The sequence below is a fragment of the Leopardus geoffroyi genome, chromosome D2, assembly GCF_018350155.1.
Source record: "Leopardus geoffroyi isolate Oge1 chromosome D2, O.geoffroyi_Oge1_pat1.0, whole genome shotgun sequence".
NCBI classification, from domain to species: Eukaryota; Metazoa; Chordata; class Mammalia; order Carnivora; family Felidae; genus Leopardus; species Leopardus geoffroyi.
The window spans coordinates 56,109,829-56,129,815 of NC_059334.1; the positions used below are offsets into that span (position 1 = coordinate 56,109,829).

The following is a 19,987-nucleotide window of genomic DNA, read 5'->3' on the forward strand; positions in this document are numbered from 1 at the left end:
CTAAGTACTTTCGGATCTTACCTCATATATAAACCTTACGACAACTTTATAAGGTGGTGTGATCTCCACTTTACACTTAAGGAAACTGAAACTCAAGTTCATATAGCTAGACAGGACCCAAGCTCAGGTCGGACTGTGAAGTAGGTACCCCCCCCCCCCATCCGCCAGCTCTAGGGTCACGTTGTGATGTGTCTCCCAGCAGACCAAACACCAAAGCCCACGGATTCAGCCTATGTCCCACCCAAGGACAAAACGTGGGAAGGAACCTCTACCTTTGTTAAAAAGGTTTGGCCAAGGGGGTCAATGAACGGGAGCCAGGTTCCGAGGCTGCTGTCTGCCAGGTCACAGTGGGACCAAACTGGGCTTCCCACACATCTCACTGTTCAGGACTCTCCAAGGTTTTCCTCCGCACACGGACCCCATAGTTTCAAAGACTTTATTAAAGGCATGGCATTGGTTACATCCCACTTTGCCATCCTTTCTTTTTGGGAGGGTGAGGGAAGACAACGGGAAATTATTCAGAGGCTGACATAAACGCCATTTTGAGGTTCCGATCAGCAAAAGCAACACTAGTGACTCCAAAATGATCTGATGCAATTTCAGCCAATAGCAAAGAAGCTTGTACAACCAGCCCTGGAGGCAGAGACAAGGAGGGGCGGGGCCAGTGTGAGCACGCCCAGTGTGGTGCAGCCAGAGAGTGACCGGGGCCCTGTACTGGCCCCTCCACACACTCGCACTGAGTGCCAACTGTATGCCAGGCTCTGGGTCAGGTGCTGGGGAAATAGTGAACAAAACAGGCGTGCCCCGTCCAGGGTTGGAGGCTGAGGAAAGAAAAGGTAACGAGAAGAATGATGATGATCTGGAGCATAGCTCTGTGCTCACAGGAAGAGTGATTCGGGATATCGGAGGAGCTTGGAGTTGCTTGGGGAGAGAATTGTGAAAATACGGGATATACAAAAGTATGATTTAAAAAAAAATTTTTTTTTTTTAAGCCTGAAGGCCAAATGAAAATGAGGATTTGGGGGAAGGGAATCCTTTGCAAAAATAGTAGGAAAATCCTCCAGGAAAACGCTCTTACATAGCCGACATTGGTGTGAGGCCCTCCTGATCTGGTTCCAGGCCACCCCCTCCACCCCACTCCTCTCCGACTGCTCTCCCTGTTTGTATCCCGCTGGCTGGTGCTAACGAGTGGCAGGAGTGGCTGGGACCCAACCCCCGCGCCCGCGGCACCTCACGCTCTGAATCGTCATGCTTGGTCCCGGGCCCCGCAACCGGGGCGCTCACCCCGGAGCCGCAGAAGCGGCCGAGCCTGGGCGCGGTGCTGTCGTAGCCGTCGTAGGCCTCCATGTAGTCGTAGCCACAGTCAGCCTCCTCCTCCACCTCGAAGGTGCGGAATATCAGCTCCACGCCGTAGCCGTCCTCCGCCACGATCACCCAGTCACAGCGGGCCTGGCTCGGGTAGTTGTTGTCCCCAAACTGGGCGTGGGAATACAGCTCTTTGGTGTGCACTTCGGCCTTCAGCCTGCCCCCGCACTCTGGAGCGGAGAGAGAGCCGCCACGCCTCCTTGGCACCGAGAACCGTGCGGCGCCCCCACCCCCTTCCCAGCCTGGGCTTTCTCTCTCCACACCCGCATGCACGCAGGCCAGCTTTCTGTACGAGGCCTCGCCAGTGCCCTTTAGGAAAGCCTGGCAAATTTCATCATCCCATTTTACAGAGGAGTACATAGAGGCCGAAAGGTCTGAGTTTCAGGGCTTACTGTGAGGGTCCAAATTGGCCCTTACCAGCCAAGATCCTATGTTCCCAGGCTGGGCCGCATAAGGCCTCCGGGAATACCCGAGCATGCTTCTGGAAAAAGCTGGCTGGCTGGATCTTTACCACTTAATAATCACCTGGAAGTGCTAGGAGCGCCTGAGAAGGGCTCCGGAGCCCCACCTACTTACTGTAATTTGTAACTGTTGCCAACAGAGGGCACCAAAAGCACATCAGACCTCCAGGTGAGCTCCCAAATCTAGAAACCTCAGATTATGGACTGACTTGCTCGTGCATCTGACAGGGCTGACTATAGCTGACTTTGAGGCTCCTGGGGCGGGGGGGCGGGGGGGGGGCGCCCACAGGTGAGCTGGGCCGCATGCTTTGGCCTTGTATTCTGTAGCATTGGCTTCTGGGTTTTTGACTAGGATGGTGACTCTGGTTGGCCTGGGTCCCACACTATCTTGTCTAGGCCACTTGAGACCACATAATATAAATGGATACATGAGAGTGGTCTGAGATTAGAAAGCACCAGAAATTCTGAAGGTAAGTTCCTCCACTGTCTGTCTTCAGGGTGCTCCACACCCCGGGGTGGGGGACGGGGTGGGGGTGGGGGGCAGGCAGCTCCTGAGGGTGTGGCTGCTGTACTGTCTGGTAACACCCGCAGGCCCAGCCGGCCCCAGTCCTGCCAGACAGCCGACTCTTAACCCTCCCTGTGCTCTTGTTGAGAATTTCCTCCAGGTGTGAACTGTCTTTGGGAAATTTCGAGTCCCCGGCGTGACATGGGTGGCAATGAAATGGGCGCAGCGCAGGGCAGGATGCCTTCTATCCGCCTTGCCAGATCCTCTCTCCATTCTTCCCCACCTGTTCCGGGCCTCCGGAGGCTGACCTCTAGGCCCACATGGACTAGCCCCCTTGCCCTCCGCCTTCTGGGTTGGGTTCAGCCATGGGGAACACCAGCAGATGAGAGGAGGGAGGAGAGAGGTCAGGGTGTTTAATCCCAGGCTCCCTCCCTGCCTGGTCACCACAGGTTGTGTTGTTCAACTGAAGGGCACAGCTCCAGGTGGGGGGAGGGGGGTTACTCTGCTTGCATACTCCCTCCTTGGGCATCCTGGCCTGGGGTATCACCCCCTGCCCCCACCCCCATGTAGTTCCCGGTCCTGGCTACTGCACTGCTCTTTATGGTGTCCCCACACCTTGCCTGCCCCTTTGTAAACAGTCCCTTTTAAAATTCTCCTCAAATAATGATTCATTTCCTGCTGGGACCCTGACCTACTTTTTCTGTAGGGACTAGAGGGTAGAGTCACCAGTCAATGGCTTTTAACCTTCCCTAGGGGAAGCTAGAACCCTCAAGGAGCTTGAAAGAGTTCTGCAGACACCAAAGTGTTTTCTAGGTGGGCAAGCTAAACCACCTAAGGGTGCCGGGTGTCATTTTGTTTTTCCTGATTCGTATTTTCTGGCTCTGAAAATAAACTGGGTGGGGTGGGGGCTGTTAAAGCTCACAGGGTCCCAGGGTCCCAGGATCATGAGCTCAGACTCCAAGTGGGCCGCGGGCAGCCACTGCTTTGGCAAAGGGCCACAGTCTAACACCGGGATCAGAGAGTCGGTTATTTCTGTGAGTAATGTTTTAATGGCTAAAGAGCAGAGCCCATTTTCTTACTGACATTCTTCTATTTAACAAAATAGATGTGTTAGTTACACGCATATACATTTTCCTCCAAAGGACCAAATAGAGCTATTTACATTTTAAGTGGAGGAAAAATAATAGATAAAGAACCATTTTCCATTTTCCAGAACTTGTCCTTAGAGGGTGAAAAGGGCTGCTCCCCACCGCTCAGCTCCCAGACTTTTGGATTTCACAGACCAGCCAAATTACAGATAAATTTTGAAAAGAAGATGGGAGGAAGGAAGGGAGAGAGGAAAGAAATGTGACACCAGCAACGGGATTGCCCACTTCAAATGCTGTCGATTAAGGACATTAAAAGAAAACTACCCTTCCCCTCATGGTTGCCCACGTTTCATTTTTGAAGGGACATTTGATCACACACCTCCTACCCCCCAAGAGTCAGAATGAAAGGCAGTTCCTTCCCTGCCGCCGTCACCCGTCTGTCTCCAGTCTACATGGACATCAGCGGGCGGCTGGGCATCCTCGCTCACGTACCTGTGCTGTGCACTGCCTGGAAGCCTTTCCTCTGCACAGAGGCATCCGAATAAAACCTGAGGAACAGGCTGCTGCCTGAAGCCACCACGGGGTCTGGTTTCTTGCTGCCACAGAAGCGGCCAAGGATGGGCGCCAGGCTGTCGGCTCCGTCGTAAAGCTCCAGGTGGTCATAGGCACATTCTTGGTGCTGCTCGATCTCAAACTCGTTGAATGTCTGGGGAACGGAAGAGCAGAAAGTGAGGCAGGGGCCTGGCACTCAGCTGGGGTGGGGGCCGCCTCTCTGGGGGCTGGGAGAGGATCGGGGGAGGCAGGACACTCGTCTGCCCCCACCAGCCTCGTAGGGGGCATGGCGCCCAGGTGAGGACAGCGACATCTACAGCGAGAGTCTCAACTCGGGCCCTCTGCTGGTCCCCAGGCACCCCCACGAGGCAGTTACATGAGCGATTGCTGCTGTGAGCACTTTGTGGGTGAGATGGCTGGGCTCCCAGAGCTGAGATGCTTGTTGTCAGCCCCAAAGGCAGCAATGGCCAAGTGCTCACTGCGCCAGGAGCTGTTTTAAGCGCTTCACAAATATAACCTCGTATAATCCTCATGCCCCTGTGCTGTGTCTACAACTACAACCCCCATTTTACAGATGAGGAAACTGAGGCACAGAGAAGTCAGGCGACTTGCCCAAGGTCACCCAGTGGTAGAACTGGGCCAAGGCCAGGAGATCTACCTGCAGAGCCCTTGCCTTTAACCTCTGCACTATACTTGAGCATGAGTGATGTGGATGAGGCTGTACGAAGTGCTCGCTGCTCTGTGTCTGCACCTTCATAGTGTCTGGCATTCGAGGAGGGTTTTTTCCATGCAGGGTCCTGTGCCAAATGTTCACGAACATTTTCTCACTTAATTCTGATGGTGCTGTGAGCTAGTATTACACCCAATGTGCAGAAGGGGAAACTGAGTCTTAGAAAAGTGTCTTGCCCAAACTCACACAGCCAGAGGAGGAGGGAGCTGCACGTGAGCCCCAGCCAGCCTGACTCCAGCCCACACTCCTAACCATCACCAGGCTATACTGCCTACCTCCTCCCTGCCCCCTGAAGACCGTCCCCCAAAGCTGGCCAGAGGAGCCCCTCAATTCTAGGCCGTGCACCAGGGACTGGGCAGCTGAATGACTTATGGCCTGCCCATGGCTTCCAGGGAGATGGGACAAGGTGAGAGGGGACAGTGTTAAATGAAGGCGTGAACCAAATGACAGAGCAGGAAGAGAGGACTTGGGGGGATGGGGTTGGTAAGGAGGGTCTGAATTCATAAGAAAGTTTCTGGAGAGACAGGACAGGGATGGAGATGGAGAGGGGTCATTAGCAGTGTGGGCTCTCGTAGGAATGATAAGCACAATAGGAATGAGCAAAGCCCTTCACACCTTACAGAAAGGGAGCTGGGTGGAGGGTGGTACAGAGACAGTGGGCAAGAGCAGGAGGGGGGACCAGCGGCATCAGGGTGGGTGAGGCAATGGGAGGGACACCCATGAGACACCTTGTTGCGGTGCCCATACAGTGAAACAGCAGCTTCTTGGGAAGTATTTGATTCACATTTTCTGTGTAAGCAAAAAAATGTATAAGCATTACATTTTTGCGTAAGCAAAAAGATAGAGCATGATCAGTATATCCACCATGCACTTCCCAAGGGAGTTTTGTTTTTTTTAAACTAGAAAACTTGTAAATTTGAGATCTGGCCTAACTCTGGCCACTGGATCAGTTGCTTCCTTAGCACTGTAAAGAAGAGGAAGACGTTTAGCAACTGCTAAAATCTTGTGCCCCTTAGAAGAGCGACTTCCAGTTGTGCAGGCTGCACATTCCCACCCCCAGGGGGCGCCATTCCCCAGCCTGCAGCCGAGAAGAATGTTGCTGGGAACCTTCTGCAGAAGGCAGCGTTGGGGAAGGAGTGCCTTACTCTAAGGCACTCTAGTTCACCCTCACGCAGATTCAAGGCTGTTCTGACACCCAGGAAGGCCGCCTCCCCCATGGGCAGCCATGCACATGGGGTGCCCGCTGTGAGCAGCCTGTGGTCATGGGCTCTGCCCTCGCCACCCCTCACTGCCCTGGGCCTGGCACAGACAGACAACCAGCACCTGCACTCTGTTCTGGGGGCCCATCGCATACCTGTCCTCCCCTCTCTCACTTGCCAGCAAACACCCTCGAAAGTCCCCGGAGCCATTGTCTGCTTATCTTCACGACCTCCTTTGTTCTCTCCCATTCTCCCTGCATTATATTGGCCCATATTTCAGAGGAACATCTTTGTGCCTTCTGAAGAGCTCACAAACCTCAGAGTCAGAAAGACCCTTTTAAAAAACGTCTGTCTGGAGTATACCTTCTCCAGCTAGCAAAAGAGTTTTACACTCCAGGATCTGGGGTACTCTGGGGGCTGAGAAACGAGATTTGTACCACAGACTAGTTTCTCCTTTGAAATAACCAAGTATGGTACGCACACGTACAATCAAATGCACGAAGGACTTTAAGGAAATGCCTGGAAGGTACATATTTTTTAACTCAAGAGATAATTAGCATAAATAACTTAATCTCTTATTGTTAATTTTTAAAAATGTAAGTTCTAGAGAAATACGGATAATAATAAGCATCCACTGGAGAAGTCTGGACAAGAAGAAACATATATTTTTCCCATGCATGTAACATACACTATTGTGTATGCATAGGAAATTTCTGGAAAGATTTTCCAAAAAGCTCTCAGAGAGGTCATTTCTGGAGTGGCCATGGGAGATCTAGAAGCTTTTGATTCCCACTTGCCAACGCTCTGTACTGGTTACTTTTTTTTAACCCTGAAAATGTATTGTTTTGTCAAAAATTACAACTGGAAACAAGCAAATCTGAAATAGCTCTACCGATCTGTGCCGTGAATGTCACCTCATACCGGTACCGCTGTGAACAGGTGCTCTTTAGAGGGCTTTTCTCACCGCTGCCCTGTGCTGAGAGCTGTGTGTATGTCCTCTCTTAATCTGCACAGCAGCCCGCGAGGGGGGGTTCATTAGCATCCCCATTTTCCAGATAATGAAACTGAGTTCTGGAAATGTTGAGTAACTTTCCCAAGTTTCAGAGCTGGAAAGTGGCAGCACAGAGACTCACAGCCACATGCCTCTGAAAACAAAGTCCGTGTTGTCCATAAACTATGAAAATGACTCACGAGTTTCACCCTGTGGCCCGCGGTTGAAGAGATGTTCCAGGTACACTCCCTCCGACTGGGGTATTTGTCAGGCCAGTTGGGGCTCGCCAGGGTCCCCTCTGCACTGCTGATCTTGTGCGCACAGCCAGCTAGGGGCGATGGGGGGACACATGCAGAGAGAAGCAGTTCACTTGTGGGCAGCACCAGAGGCCCTCTGGGGGAGTCTCCATCTCTCCTTCTTATTTGTCATGTGGTCATTACCAAAAGTGGGGGCAGGGGTCAGCCCGAATCAAATGTCCCCTGGCTAGAGATTTGTTGATTTATTTGGTTTCGCTGCCTTCCTGTGGGCTCAGATGGCTCATCTTTCGCACTATCACCATTCAGGTCGTGGTTATCATTGGACATACGGTAGTTGGTGGTCAAGACCACAGGCACCGGCTCAAAAGGACTCGGTCCCACTGCCTTCAAGCTGTGGGACTTTGGGCACTCACCTAAGCCTTGGTGTCCTTATTTGTAAAAGGGTGCCAGCTTGGTAGGGGGATACGTGGATTAAATGAGATGATACATGTAAACGGTTTAGCAAGTACCAACAGAGGTCTTCATCACTGTGCTTTCTTTCTTAAAAATTGTTTAAATGTTTATTTTTTTGAGAGAGAGACAGACCACAAGTGGGGGAGTGGCAGAGAGAGAGGGAGACACCGAATCTGAAGCAGGGTCCAGGCTCCGAGCTTGTCAGCACCGAACCCGACGTGGGGCTCGAACCCACAAACTGTGAGATCATGACCTGAGCCGAAGTTGGGCGCTTAGCCAACTGAGCCACCCAGGCGCCCCCATCACTATGCCTTCTGCCTGTACTTCTTTCAGATTTTCAAAGCAGTTTCATTTGGAGACTACAGAGGCCGCCCTGGTTATGGTGCTATTAGCAGAGACAGGTTCCACGACTTGCTCAGTGTGTAGCATTTCGGTCAACATTTGGAATGTGTCTCCTCTGGGCTGGGCACTATGCCAAGCATTCTGAATGCTTTCTCTCATCTGATCCTTCTCACTTTCCAAATGAGAAAATAACTTGTAGGGCCGGTGGGGAGGGGGTGACTTGCTGGGGAGGGGCGGAGCCAGGACTTGAACCCAGGCCTGCCTTTGCTGTAAATCGTTGGGGAACAGAGGGAGCGTGTACCACCCCTGCGTAGCCAACCAATGCCACCCCGCCCCATGGCTGCTGGAGGGAGCAGTTGAGGGGAAGGGGAAGGGGGAGGGGGCAGGCACCAGAGGGAGGGGGTTTCTGCTCATTGCTGCCTCCACTCTGCAGCCACACAGAGCACAAATGCCAGTAGGGACAGGGGCTCAGCTTCTGGAACATCTGCTGCCACACCCCCCGCCCCATAGGAAGGCAGCAGCTGTTCAGTTGGCGCGGCCTTAGTGGGGTTAAATCCCTCCTGGCCTCCCCCACACCACCGGAGGGAAGCTTCATTCTGACCCAGGCCCACCTCACAGGAATCTGACAAAGACTTTTAAGTTCCGGGATGACAGGTCCTTCCAAGTTCTTCCAACCTGCCTCCCAACCAGCCCACTACTGCCCATGTCTGTGTCACAGAGCTGGGCTTGGAGGGTGGCCTGTACCCTGCTTCTGAAGCTGTCTTAGCTCATCCTGTAACATGTCAGGTAGGCCTGATCAGACTCTGTGCACCCCAGGCAAATCTCCTACCTTGAAATGTTTGTCCCGAGGGAACATTCTTCACATCTTCCTTCCTCCTGATGCCCTCTGTGGGGCCCTGTGCTGAGGCCAAGGCCTAGAGTCCTGGGTGCTTATAAGAGATGCCTAAACTCCCTTCACAGGCAGGGTGATAACAGAAGGAGGCTCTTTCCAGAATGACTGGACATTCAAAGGCATCTGGCCCTGAACTCTGAGTAGTAAATGGAGCAGGGAGCAATCTTTTTCCAATTCCGTTTTATTATCAGACCTGCATATGGCAACTACTATTATGATATAGATGGTTGATATGCATTGACATTTCAAGTGCTTAATAGGTGCCAGACTGTCTGAAGTGCTTTCTAGGCATGCTTTCATTTAATCCCCATACACCTTTAAGAAAGGGGTATGTTTAGTCTCTTTTAGAAGAAGAAACTGAAGCTCAGAGAGGTTAAGTAACTTGCCCAAAGTCACAAAGCCAGTAAGTAGCAGAGTCAGGGTTTAAACCTAGATGGTCTGATTCTAGAGCCTGGGGGTGTAACCACTTTGCAATAATCACTCCAGGAGGGCCCCTGAGGGCCCCTGCAAGCCTCCTGGGGAAAGCCACCCTTCAGCAGGAGGTCAAGGAGGAGGGAAGGCAGACGCTGAGGGCTCGGCAGACCAGAAAGGCCCCTCGCTCTCACTCTTACACATGTGCACACCTTGGCGGCCAAGGTCAGCCGTGCCTCCCAGCTGCGGTCTAGCCTTACCTTCTTTACAGTCGTGCCCATTCTCGTGGAGCCGGTAACCGTTTCTGCACCGGCACAGATAGCTCCCAGACGTGTTGACGCACTCGTGCTGGCACCCGCCGTTGTCCTTGGCGCACTCGTCCTTGTCTGAGGAGATCAACAGACTCTCCTGAGGGGGAATGCCAACTTGGGAATGTCCCTCCCACCTTAGAACTCTGCTCAAAAGTAGCCTCCATCAGGGAGCCTCCCCTGTGTGTATATATATATATATATATATATATACACACATTCTTTACCCCTGCTTCCTGCCAAAACAAGGAACTCCTTAAAGGATAGGCTAATATTAATAATAGTAACAATAATAAAAATAACTGCCATGTGTTGAGTATTTATGCGATGGGCACTTCCCAAAGCACTTTCTGATGTTTATGTATTTTTGAGAGACAGAGAGAGAAAGCATGAGCAGGGGAGGGGCAGAGAGAGAGGGAAACACAGAATCTGAAGCAGGTTCCAGGCTTCGAGCTGTCAGCACAGAGCCTGACACGGGGCTCAAACCCACAAACTGCAGATCATGACCTGAGCTGAAGTCGGACACTTAACTGACTGAGCCACCCAGGCACCCCTCCAAAGCACTTTCTATGCAGTATCCAGGTTTGTTCTCATAGAACCTTAGGAGGCAGGTGCCTATGCCCCCATTTTACAGGTAAGGAAACTGAGGCTGAGAATGCTAACATGCCCAAGGTCGCTCAGTGAGCAAACAGCCTATGTGACCCAGAGGCCTGGGCTCCTCCTCCCCGACCCCACCACCTCCTGCCTGTGGAGCAGATACGTGTGCGGCCACGAACCAGATGGCTCAGTGCCGGTCCTGCACCACCACTCCCAGCCATTGTGACCTTGGGCAGTCCTTGAACTCTGTGCCTCAGTCGTCTCACCTGTAAAGGGGCACCAGTACTGGTGTCCTCACCTCATAGGGTTGTTGGGAAGAGGAAATGAATGACTACAGTGAAAGCACTTTCGAACAGTGTCCAGCCCAGAGTGAGTGTTAGCTTGTATTTGTTATTATGCATGAGCTCAAGTATTAGCTGCTGTCATCTCTGTGGTTCTTGTAGCTCAGGCCGGCGCTGCTCACAGCGCCCATCAAGCTGGCTTCTTCCTGTAGCAACCGAGGACCGGCCTCCACGCCCAGCCCCCGGCACCGGGTTAACTCCAGGGGTCAATGGTGTCTCCCTGCCTTCCTCATACCTCACTGTGATGTGTCACCGAATACTTTGTGTTTTAGTTTCCTGAGGACGACTAAGAATCCATACAGAATAGAGAGATGAAGCCCACCGAACCCTTAGGTACTGGAACCACAGGCTAGGAAGAGGCCGGGAAGGATTGTCCCTCGGGCAGGCACAGCCCTGCCCACACCTTGACTTATGTATTTTTGAGAGACAGAGAGAGAGAAAGCATGAGCAGGGGAGGGGCAGAGAGAGAGGGAGACACAGAATCTGAAGCAGGTTCCAGGCTCTGAGCTGTCAGCACAGAGCCTGACACGGGGCTCGAACCCACAAACTGCAGATCATGACCCGAGCCGAAGTCAGACACTTAACTGACTGAGCCACCCAGGCACCCCAGTCAATTTTTGACTGTCTCTCAAAAATACATAAGTCAATACACCTTTCTGGCCTCCGGGACTGGGAGAGATCCCTGTGACTTCAAGCCAGCCACTTTGTGGCAGTTTGTTACGACAGCCCTGTAATAATATAACCACCAATATAAAAAAATAACAAACAAAACCCGGACCCGGGCACGCCACCTCCAAGGCTGAAATACTGTGGGCAGGGGCAGTGGGCAGAGAGGGGGTGAGCAGGTGCCCCCGAGGCTGAGAGCCTACACAACCATGTCCCCCTCGGCCTGGGACCTGGCCTCCAAGCCCCCACACCTGAAAAGAAGTGGGCCCTGAAGCCCCGTTTGGAGACCGTGTTGTCTGACTTGAACTCCACACGCATGTTGTTGCTCTGGGAGGTGATGACCTCGGGCATCTCGGAGCCGCAGAACTTGCCATGCAGCCGGGCGTCGGGGGACAGGCCGCTGCGCACCTCCACAAAGTCGTACTTACAGACCTGCAAGGGAGCGCCACGGGGAGCCGCCCGGTCCTCCCGAGGCCCCACCCCACAGTCAGTGCAGGACCCCTTCCTGACAGCCACACCCTGCCTAGGGGCCGGAGCGGCTCAGCCTCATCCAGAAGAAGGGAGGGGCTTCTCAACTCTTACTGGGGTCCCTCTGGCCCAACGCGTAGGCAACATGGGGCTCTCGAGACTAGCACTCTGGCTGGAGGGCTCTACCTGGGCCTTGGCCGACTTGGTCATCCCATGACCACTGCCCAAAGGAGGAGACAGGCAATTCATACCATCCTGGTCCCCGGGTGCATCTCACCCCCTCCGTTACCCTCAGTAGGACGCTAACCCCCAGACTCCTACCCCAGGGGACATCCTTGTCTTGACCGCCTCCCACCCCCAAGACCTGCCTCCTCCACTCTGGTCCTGATTCTCCTTGGGTCCGTCAGTGACAAGAGGACCAGGGCACCGTGTCTGCAGAGGACGGACAGCTTAAACTGCTACACCAAACGCTCCCAGATTCTGCCCCGCAAAGGTTGTATGACTATAGGAAGCTACGTCCCTGCCTGCCGAGCCCCTCGCTGGTCTGCAGCCCCGAGCCACGTCCCCACACGAGGAATTAGAGCGCAGAAGCATACATCATTGCCTTCCAGTTCAAACACTTCAAACTGGAGGGAGATCCGGTACTGAGCAGGGGCCACCACCTGCCAGACGCAGTTTTTGTTTGTAGGATACTCCTTCGGCCACCCAGGGCTGGTGATGGTTCCGTTCAGCTTGGTAATAAAACCGCCACAGGCCACTGCACGGGAGAAACAGAAGCAAGACTCATTTGGTTTTCGTTCCAAGTGACTGCGATTTCCCCCAAGCAGCAATAAGCGGGCTGTTCTTTAATACAAAAGAAAAAGAAAGAAAGAAAGAAAAAGAGAAAGGTTGACAATCTGAACTGATTAATCCCGCAGCGTTTCTCCTAGTCGGCTTCAGCTGAGCATTTGGAGGGATGAAGCTGAGGACAAGCCTTTACCGCTTTTCAAAATGATGACAACACACGCGTGCTTACCTGTCGCTCAGGGGCATAGCCGGGGACTCCACATGACTTGGACCAAAGGAGCCTTGGCAATGTTTGTACTGAGCTGTGCACTTTACCTGGCTTACACGAACAAGCAGGGTCAGCCAGGTGGGCAAGGAAAACGGAACGCCAGGCAGGTAGAAACGGAATGAGTGAAATGAGCTATCAGCTGAGTCACACCTAAGGGCGCAGAGTTTTTCTTTGCTTTTCTTTTTTATCTGATAATCATGTGAAGTGTTCACGGTCACGGAAGAAAATGAACCCGTCAGTGCCTGGGATGGAGTCCTCGTAATTTGGGCAGCCCCCTCGCACGTGGGTGACTTTGTGGAGCTATTTTTCCCTCCGAGAGCCGGGGACATCACCCACCACAGATCATGTCACCTCACAGCCAGCCGGCTTCCCCCTCTCCTCCCCACTTCTCCTAACTTGTCCCTTATCCTGTCTCATTCTAGCTTGGTGGGTCCAACACCAACCTTCACACGTCTTCTTATCGGCAGCCAGCTCGTAGCCAGGGTCGCACGCGCACTTGTAGCTGCCCAGAGTGTTCACACAGCGCTGCTCACACCCGCCATGATCTGGCCAGGAGCACTCATCCACCTCTGTGGGAGAGGAAGGGGACCCTGGCTAAATCACCACAGAGCTGCCTGGTCTGTTCCCCATCCCATTCCACGCCCCAGGGTCCCTGGCAAATGACCTCTAAGAACAAGAATGGTGCCTGGTGACCACCTCCCAGGGAGGCTCATGCCCACGTCTCAGACACTGGCAGCAGCCATAACCAAAGGGGAAGTCTCGAGAACATAAGAGTAACTTGTTACCCAGAGGGAGGGCTCCTCTGGAGGAGATCAGGCCTGGATGATTTTATTCTTTGAAGGGTTCAATCAGGGAATACAGTGTGATTTTTAAAAAAATCTCAAAGGTTCCACACCGAAGACTTAATCAGTTTTAATGCCATGGAATTGAGGTTCCTCCCAAATATGGCACTTCTCAGGGACATTAAGTGGAAGATAAGAACAAAGGGACACATTTCTAGATGAAGTTATAAAAGTATTTTCTAGAGACAGAACCAGAACCTGTGATTTAGCGTTTTATAAATAATCTGAAGAGGTGTGCTCAGGGGGATCTTCAGGATTACAGGAAACACTGAGCTCTCAGGTTAGCCAGTACTCCCAGGAGAAACCGGGGGAGGCCACAGTGAGACTGAGTTAGCAGGGGAGTCAGATGGGATTCAGCACTGACAAGTGTCTGGTGATATGTTTGGGGCAATTAAATAACAGCGAGCAGGATGCCAGGAGAGCTGTCCAGAGGAGCAACACAGGAGTCACTGGAGAATCTGCCCGGAAATGTCAGCCCATGCATCACTGGAGAAAAGAAAAACCCAGGCAGTGGGCATCGCCTGGGAGAGGATCAGAAATAAAAGGAAAAACTCCCGATTTTCTGTTGCCAGGCTGTGGTGCATCTGTCCCCGAGAGGGGAGGTTGTGGCCTCACTGAGCCAGGGAGCCCAGAGAGGGCACAAGACACGGAGAATCTTCAAAAACAAAACAAAGCTGAACGAGCCCAATCTAGGAGGAAGAAAGGGTGGGGGTGGTGTGGGTTCATAACATCCCGGAAGGTAGGAATAGAGCAGGCACGGTGTTGTCCGCAAAATCCTCAAAGACGGCATTACCCGTAAAACGAGAGAAACCAGGACATCTTGCAGTTAGTTAAGTCCTAAAAAGACCCCCCCCCACCCCCAGTCCTGCCCTGAGGCAGTGATCCTTTCAGTAACATTTCTTACAGATGGCTTTGCAGGTCCTGCTCGAAATCCCCCAGAGATAGGACTCTCACTGCTTTTCAAAAGTATTTCTTATCCTTTGGAATTTGAATTGTCAAAATTCTGGCTCCTTGCAACTTCCAACCCATTGGTCCTGCAGAACATGCAAACCCTTCAGCCGTGATGTGTCCCTCTGAGCTGCCCTTTTCTGACTCAAATAGACCCATTTCCTTCCAGTCTTCCTTGTCCACGATGCACAAAACACTCATACACCTGCCCGCTCTTCACTGGGCAAACTTAGGTAATTCTTAGAGTGATGTGTTGTTGGGCTCAGCCAAACTTAAGTAAGTTGGTCAGTAGGGGGACTGAGTTCAGGAGGCATGCTCTAGACAGGGGTTTGAAGTTGTCCGTGGGCTCGAATAAATGCAAGCATTAAGTATGCCAAAATAGTAAGCATCTGGCAACCACTCATTCCCTTACAAAAGGCAAAGTACTTTCTTTGACATTTTCTAGAAAGTATAGGAGGAGAATCAATGATAAGAAGAAACGGAAAGAGTCCAGTGTTCTAGAGTGAGCCTCACAGACCTCGGTTGGACCCACCACTGGATCTTACCCCAACCGGTTGGGTGATTTAATTTTTCTGAGTGTTCCTCCTGTTTTAAAATGAGAATAGTACCTACTTTTAGAGTCGTGGGGGTTGAAAATGAAGGGTGTGAAGTACCCAGCATACAGACATCTGGTACAGAGTAGCACTCCCTACAGACAACAGCAAGATTGCTTTTGAAATCCCAGTGGGTGGACAGATACGCTGATGAAGGGAGTGGAAAGGATAAGGTTACCTGGGCACACCTGAATCAGGTGAGAGCACAGTGCAAGCCTGAGGAGGGGAGCGAGACAAAGGTGTCAAAAGAAGGAGAAGGTATCAAAGACTGGCCAGTGATGGAAGAAGAGATGGGCAGGAAGGCAGCACAGCAGAGTCAAGAAACTGGCTGAGCGCAGGGGGAGGGCAGAAAAGAATGATGGAAGAAGCTCATCAAAATAGACCAAGACAAACACAAGACCTCACAGCTGGAGGGTGAAGGGAGACTCTGATGCCAGAAGATGCTATGGCGATGGGCAGGACACACGTTTGTCATCGGCAAGAAAGGGAAGACCACAGATGAACAAGTCTTCTGATGCCATCTTAGCCATGTGGAGGGAGAGAGGCTGGTAGATTGGATTTGGGCTGAAGGCAACAGGAATATAGTTTCTCCAGGGGCTAGAAGGGTAGGATGTTTGTTGAGCCCAAGAAGGCGGGTGAAAGATACAGGGTTACATCTGAGCTCCCTCCAGCTAAAGCAGTGGGATGTTTGGCCATTTTCAACTGTACTCCAGCTTGAGTGGATGGTGTGGAAGTGTACCAGGGCCCCACTCTCGGTGGGACACTGGGTGTCCTTGGAACCACTCCCACACTTTGATGAAGCAGCATCTGCTCCAAGCCCACAAGTTCATGCTTGCTCTGGCCTACCGTGGTCAAGAGCCAAGCCTCCCCCAAAAATCTGGGAGGCTGTGGGTGTGGGTAGGAAAAAAAAAAAGGCTGAACTAGACAGGGCTCAGCCACACAGAGTGGTAGCTCTGTCTTCCTTGCCTTCTTCAAGCGGTAGTAGTGAAAGAAGGTACCATTCTATGCTTAGATCATGAGATGGCTCAGAGAGGATGCCAACAATTGTTTCAGAGAGAGTTGAGGAAAGAGGAGTCAGGGCACCTCCTTAAGCTTTTGAAAAGCACCTGAAGGAAACCAGTCCGCCTCATCGACATCCCATGGTGGTCCATTGGCACTGGGACAGAGGAGTATGGGGATCAAGGTGGGAATCATATTCTTTATGTGAGGAGTATGGGACCAAAATGGCTCTGCCAACCTTCAAATGCTGCTGCCATCTCCCAAAGTAAGCGGAGATGAGCTCTGCCTGCTGCCAGGCCAGCGGGCTCGGAGAGGACTGCCATCTGGCACCGAGAGAGGGATGCAAAGGCCAACTGGCACCCTGGTCAGTGCCATGCACCAACTGGGCTCTGGGCAGAGGCTCGTGCCAACTGGCACCAAGGCAAGAGCTTCTTCGGCTTGGTCCAACTCCTCTGGGTGGACTTTGTAGTTAGTCTTCCAGTTTCTTTCGGTGGAGGAGTCCTGACACACGCACTGGGTGCTGTGTGTTCCCAGGACACCCTACTGATGGCTTCTCTGGAAAAAGGCTGGGCCGTCCAGTCTCCAGACCTGCACTGACCGATGTGGTCACCACCAGCCTGTGTGGTGATCGAACACTTGAAATGTAGCTAGTCCAAATTCAGGTGTGCCGTGAGTGTAAAAGACGCCGGATTTCCAAGACTTAGTATGAAAAAAACCCTAAAATGTTTCGTTAACTTTGTGTATATAAATTACATATTAAAATGATAGTATTGCATGTGATGGTAAATGATTATAAAACTGATATATTGGGTTAAATAAAATATATTCAAATAATTCCACCTGTTTCTTTTGGGGGGGGGGCAGGGTGAAGGACGAGGTTGCTACTGGATAGTTTAAGATTACATATGTGGCTCACTTTTGTGGCTTGCCCTCTTTTTCTGTTGGACAGCACTGCTCTAGACTGCGGTCTCACCTCATTCTTTCTCCTGGGAACCCCCAAAAGTAAGCAGGGAAAGCAGCAGGAAGCTCAATCCACAAATGAGGAATCTGAGCCTCATTATTCTTTCATCTATTCATTCCCTGCCCAGTGAGTATTTACTGAGCTGAGTGTGGGCCAGGCGCTGGGAATATAGTGGAAAACAAAGCAGGTACGATCCAGTCTCAGAAAGGAAAACTGACCTGCCTGAGAGCAGACACCTACCTAATAAGGAATGAGGGCGGGATGAAAAGCTGAACCTCGGACACTAAATCCAAGGCCCCTTTCCCCATATTCCCATGGTATTAAGGGGGCAGAAAGGCGACAGGTGTCAGAATCAAGTCACAAACACGAATGAGAAATTCAAGCCCCCTGACTTTCCCTTGCCTGAGACTGGCAGGTCTTTGTAGTGGGAAGAATGCACTGGGGACCCTACAGAGATCCGGGGTCTGTTCTGGCTCAGCCAGTTTGGAATTTCAGTTTCCTCAATTTAAAAATGGGGGTAAAAATAATGCCTACCAAGGGGTTGTTCTGAAGACGAAGTGAGGTATCTCATGCAGTTTCTAGCACACTCAGTAGACCTCTTTTCTTTCCCCTCCAAGAAGTGTTCTGAGGTTTCTAGCAATCCTGCTGCCCGTTTTCAGGTTCAGAGTCAAGCTTACTGACATCAAGAAGACATCAAGCCGGGCCTGTGCATTAAGTCAGTGTAGACAGGCCTCAGTAAACATCTTCCTGGGCATCTAAAAAAGATGTTTGCGAGCTGAGAAGTGAAATGCCCTTGAAGTGTGAGGCGGGGCAATGTGGCCCTGCCCCCAGGCTGGGGGCCTCCCGGGTCCACACGTCCATGGTCAGTGTCATCACCCATTTGCCTGCAGTTGTCTTTCACCACCTTGAGCTCCTGAGGATGACTGTGTCTTCCTGTGTCCCCAGCCCCCAGCACAGCACCTGACACATGGCTTGATGGCTGCTGAATGATGGCTAACTGTGGAAGAAGAAGATGATATCTTCTAACCAGCAAATGGAGCTGGTTATCATGGGTACTGAGAGCGAGCCAGCTCGGTCCCCCACAAACCAGTGCAGCATCACAGAGGAAGCACTCCTTTCCACTGCGTTGATTGGCATCTCAGGAGGGTTACCACAAAAAACAAAACACAGGATGCTCAACTACCTTTGAATTTAACATGAACATTTCTTACCATTTCTCAGCAAGGTATGCAATGTTTGGGACATGCTTATACTAAAGGATCATTCTTTATCTTATATTCAGATTTAACTGGGCATCCCCCCCCCCACTATTTTTGGTAAATCTGGTAACCCTACACTCCAGCTTTAGCTGGTCCTCTCAAAAACATGCCTCACCGAACCAGGAATGAGGTGTGGGTGGGTCGTGGGTTTCCGACTCCCCGGCACCCAACTTACAGAGCTCAGGGTGAAAGTCAGAGAAGGAGAAGGACAGAGGTAGAATAAAGCCTCGTAATCATTTGTGACATGGGGTAAGCAAACTAAGGCCTCCCGAAGCTGTCCATGTCCCAGTCCCTGGAACCTGTGAATCTGTTACCTTACTTGGCAGAAAGGGCTTTGGGAGTGTGATTAAATTAAGGATCTTGAAATAGGAGGTTATCCTGGGTTATCTGAGTGGGCCCACTGTAGCCACATGGCGGGTCTTATTACCGAAAGAGGGAGGAGATCAGGGTCAGAAAAAGAGATGTGACAGCGGAAGCAGAGCTCTGCGGTACAGCAGGGGAAAGACCCAAGTGGCCAGTGCTGGCTCGAAGGTGGAGGGGCACCTGAACCAAGAAACGCAGGAAGAGGCAAGGAAATCCGACCTCCAGAACTACCAGAGGACAAGCTCATGTTGTTTTAGGCCACCGAGTTTGAGGGAATTTGTTACAGCAGCAGCAAGAAAATGATACCTGGCAAGAAGAAACTGTCATGTCATTTTTGCCAGAGACAAAAATAACCACTTCAAAGACTCCTTCTTTACCAAAGGCAGCGCATGGGTCTAAACATTATACCACGTGCATTTGCTTACACTGTTTCATTTTCCCCTGTCAGCTCTGCAACACATCTGTAGAAGTGGAAGATCTGGGGTTCAGAGAGGTTGTGTAACTTGCTTAAGGCCACCCAGCGAGCGTCGCTGCTGCTAAGTCACACGCAGTCCAGGCCAGGTTGGGTACCGACTGCGAATTTCCAGGCATCTCAACCACAAGCTTGAGCTGCGTTTGAATTATACCTGCTGTGGCCTGGGTTTTTTGCTTGGGAAAGAATTGATTAAATTTTTCCTCCCATTATTGAAAGCATTATGATTCTTGTTCTGTTTCTGCTTGGGTTTTGCTCTCGCAGATGCCTCAAGACAAAAGAAAAAGAATCCCATGTATCTGTGCGGCACTTTCCAGCCTGTGGAGTCTCTCGACAGCCATCATTTTGTTGGGGCTTCACCACTGGTTAGGTAAAACGGGCAGATTTCTTCCCCTTGTGTGACAGAGAACAAAACTGAACTCTCAATAAAGGACAAAGAGCTGCCTGCTCAGGGGTGCACGGCTTGAAATGGGTTTTTCTGACACCTGTCCACTTCTACAGAATCTGGGAGAAAGGGCTAAAGAGGGGGCAGATGGGGAGAGTGGGAGTAAGAGAGGGACCGGGATTTCTGGATTGGCACAGCCAGGAGTCCTCGGAGAGGAGGGAGGGAGAGGAAAGCAGCTTCCTACTGGATGTGAATAGTGCCACGCATCAAGGGATCTCAGGTGTGGATTAGATAACACCATTCAATGGCTGCTGGTGTGCTACCACGTGCCTGATCACAATGTGCTGGGGAGTATCCATGCTTCCCTTTGAGAGTGTGGTCTGAGGGGCTTCCAGGAGGTCCCTGAGAGCAGAGAAGGAAGACCTGCCCACACGAAGGAGTCCTGAGAAGCCCATTCTGCTGGGGCCAGGAATGCCGGGCTTCCC

General features: G+C 51.7%; 1 protein-coding gene across 1 annotated transcript in view; it reads right to left on the reverse strand.

The window, feature by feature from the left end:
- The window catches only part of TLL2 (tolloid like 2), a 124,008-nt gene that overhangs the window by 3,506 nt on the left and 100,515 nt on the right, over nucleotides 1-19,987 (reverse strand). The window contains exons 14-20 of the mRNA XM_045438379.1: nucleotides 13,124-13,249; nucleotides 12,223-12,383; nucleotides 11,410-11,590; nucleotides 9,507-9,632; nucleotides 7,092-7,219; nucleotides 3,912-4,125; nucleotides 1,285-1,535 (exon numbers count right to left, since the gene is read on the reverse strand). Coding sequence (XP_045294335.1) covers nucleotides 1,285-1,535; nucleotides 3,912-4,125; nucleotides 7,092-7,219; nucleotides 9,507-9,632; nucleotides 11,410-11,590; nucleotides 12,223-12,383; nucleotides 13,124-13,249 — 1,187 coding nt within the window. The remainder of the gene's footprint in view (nucleotides 1-1,284; nucleotides 1,536-3,911; nucleotides 4,126-7,091; nucleotides 7,220-9,506; nucleotides 9,633-11,409; nucleotides 11,591-12,222; nucleotides 12,384-13,123; nucleotides 13,250-19,987) is intronic.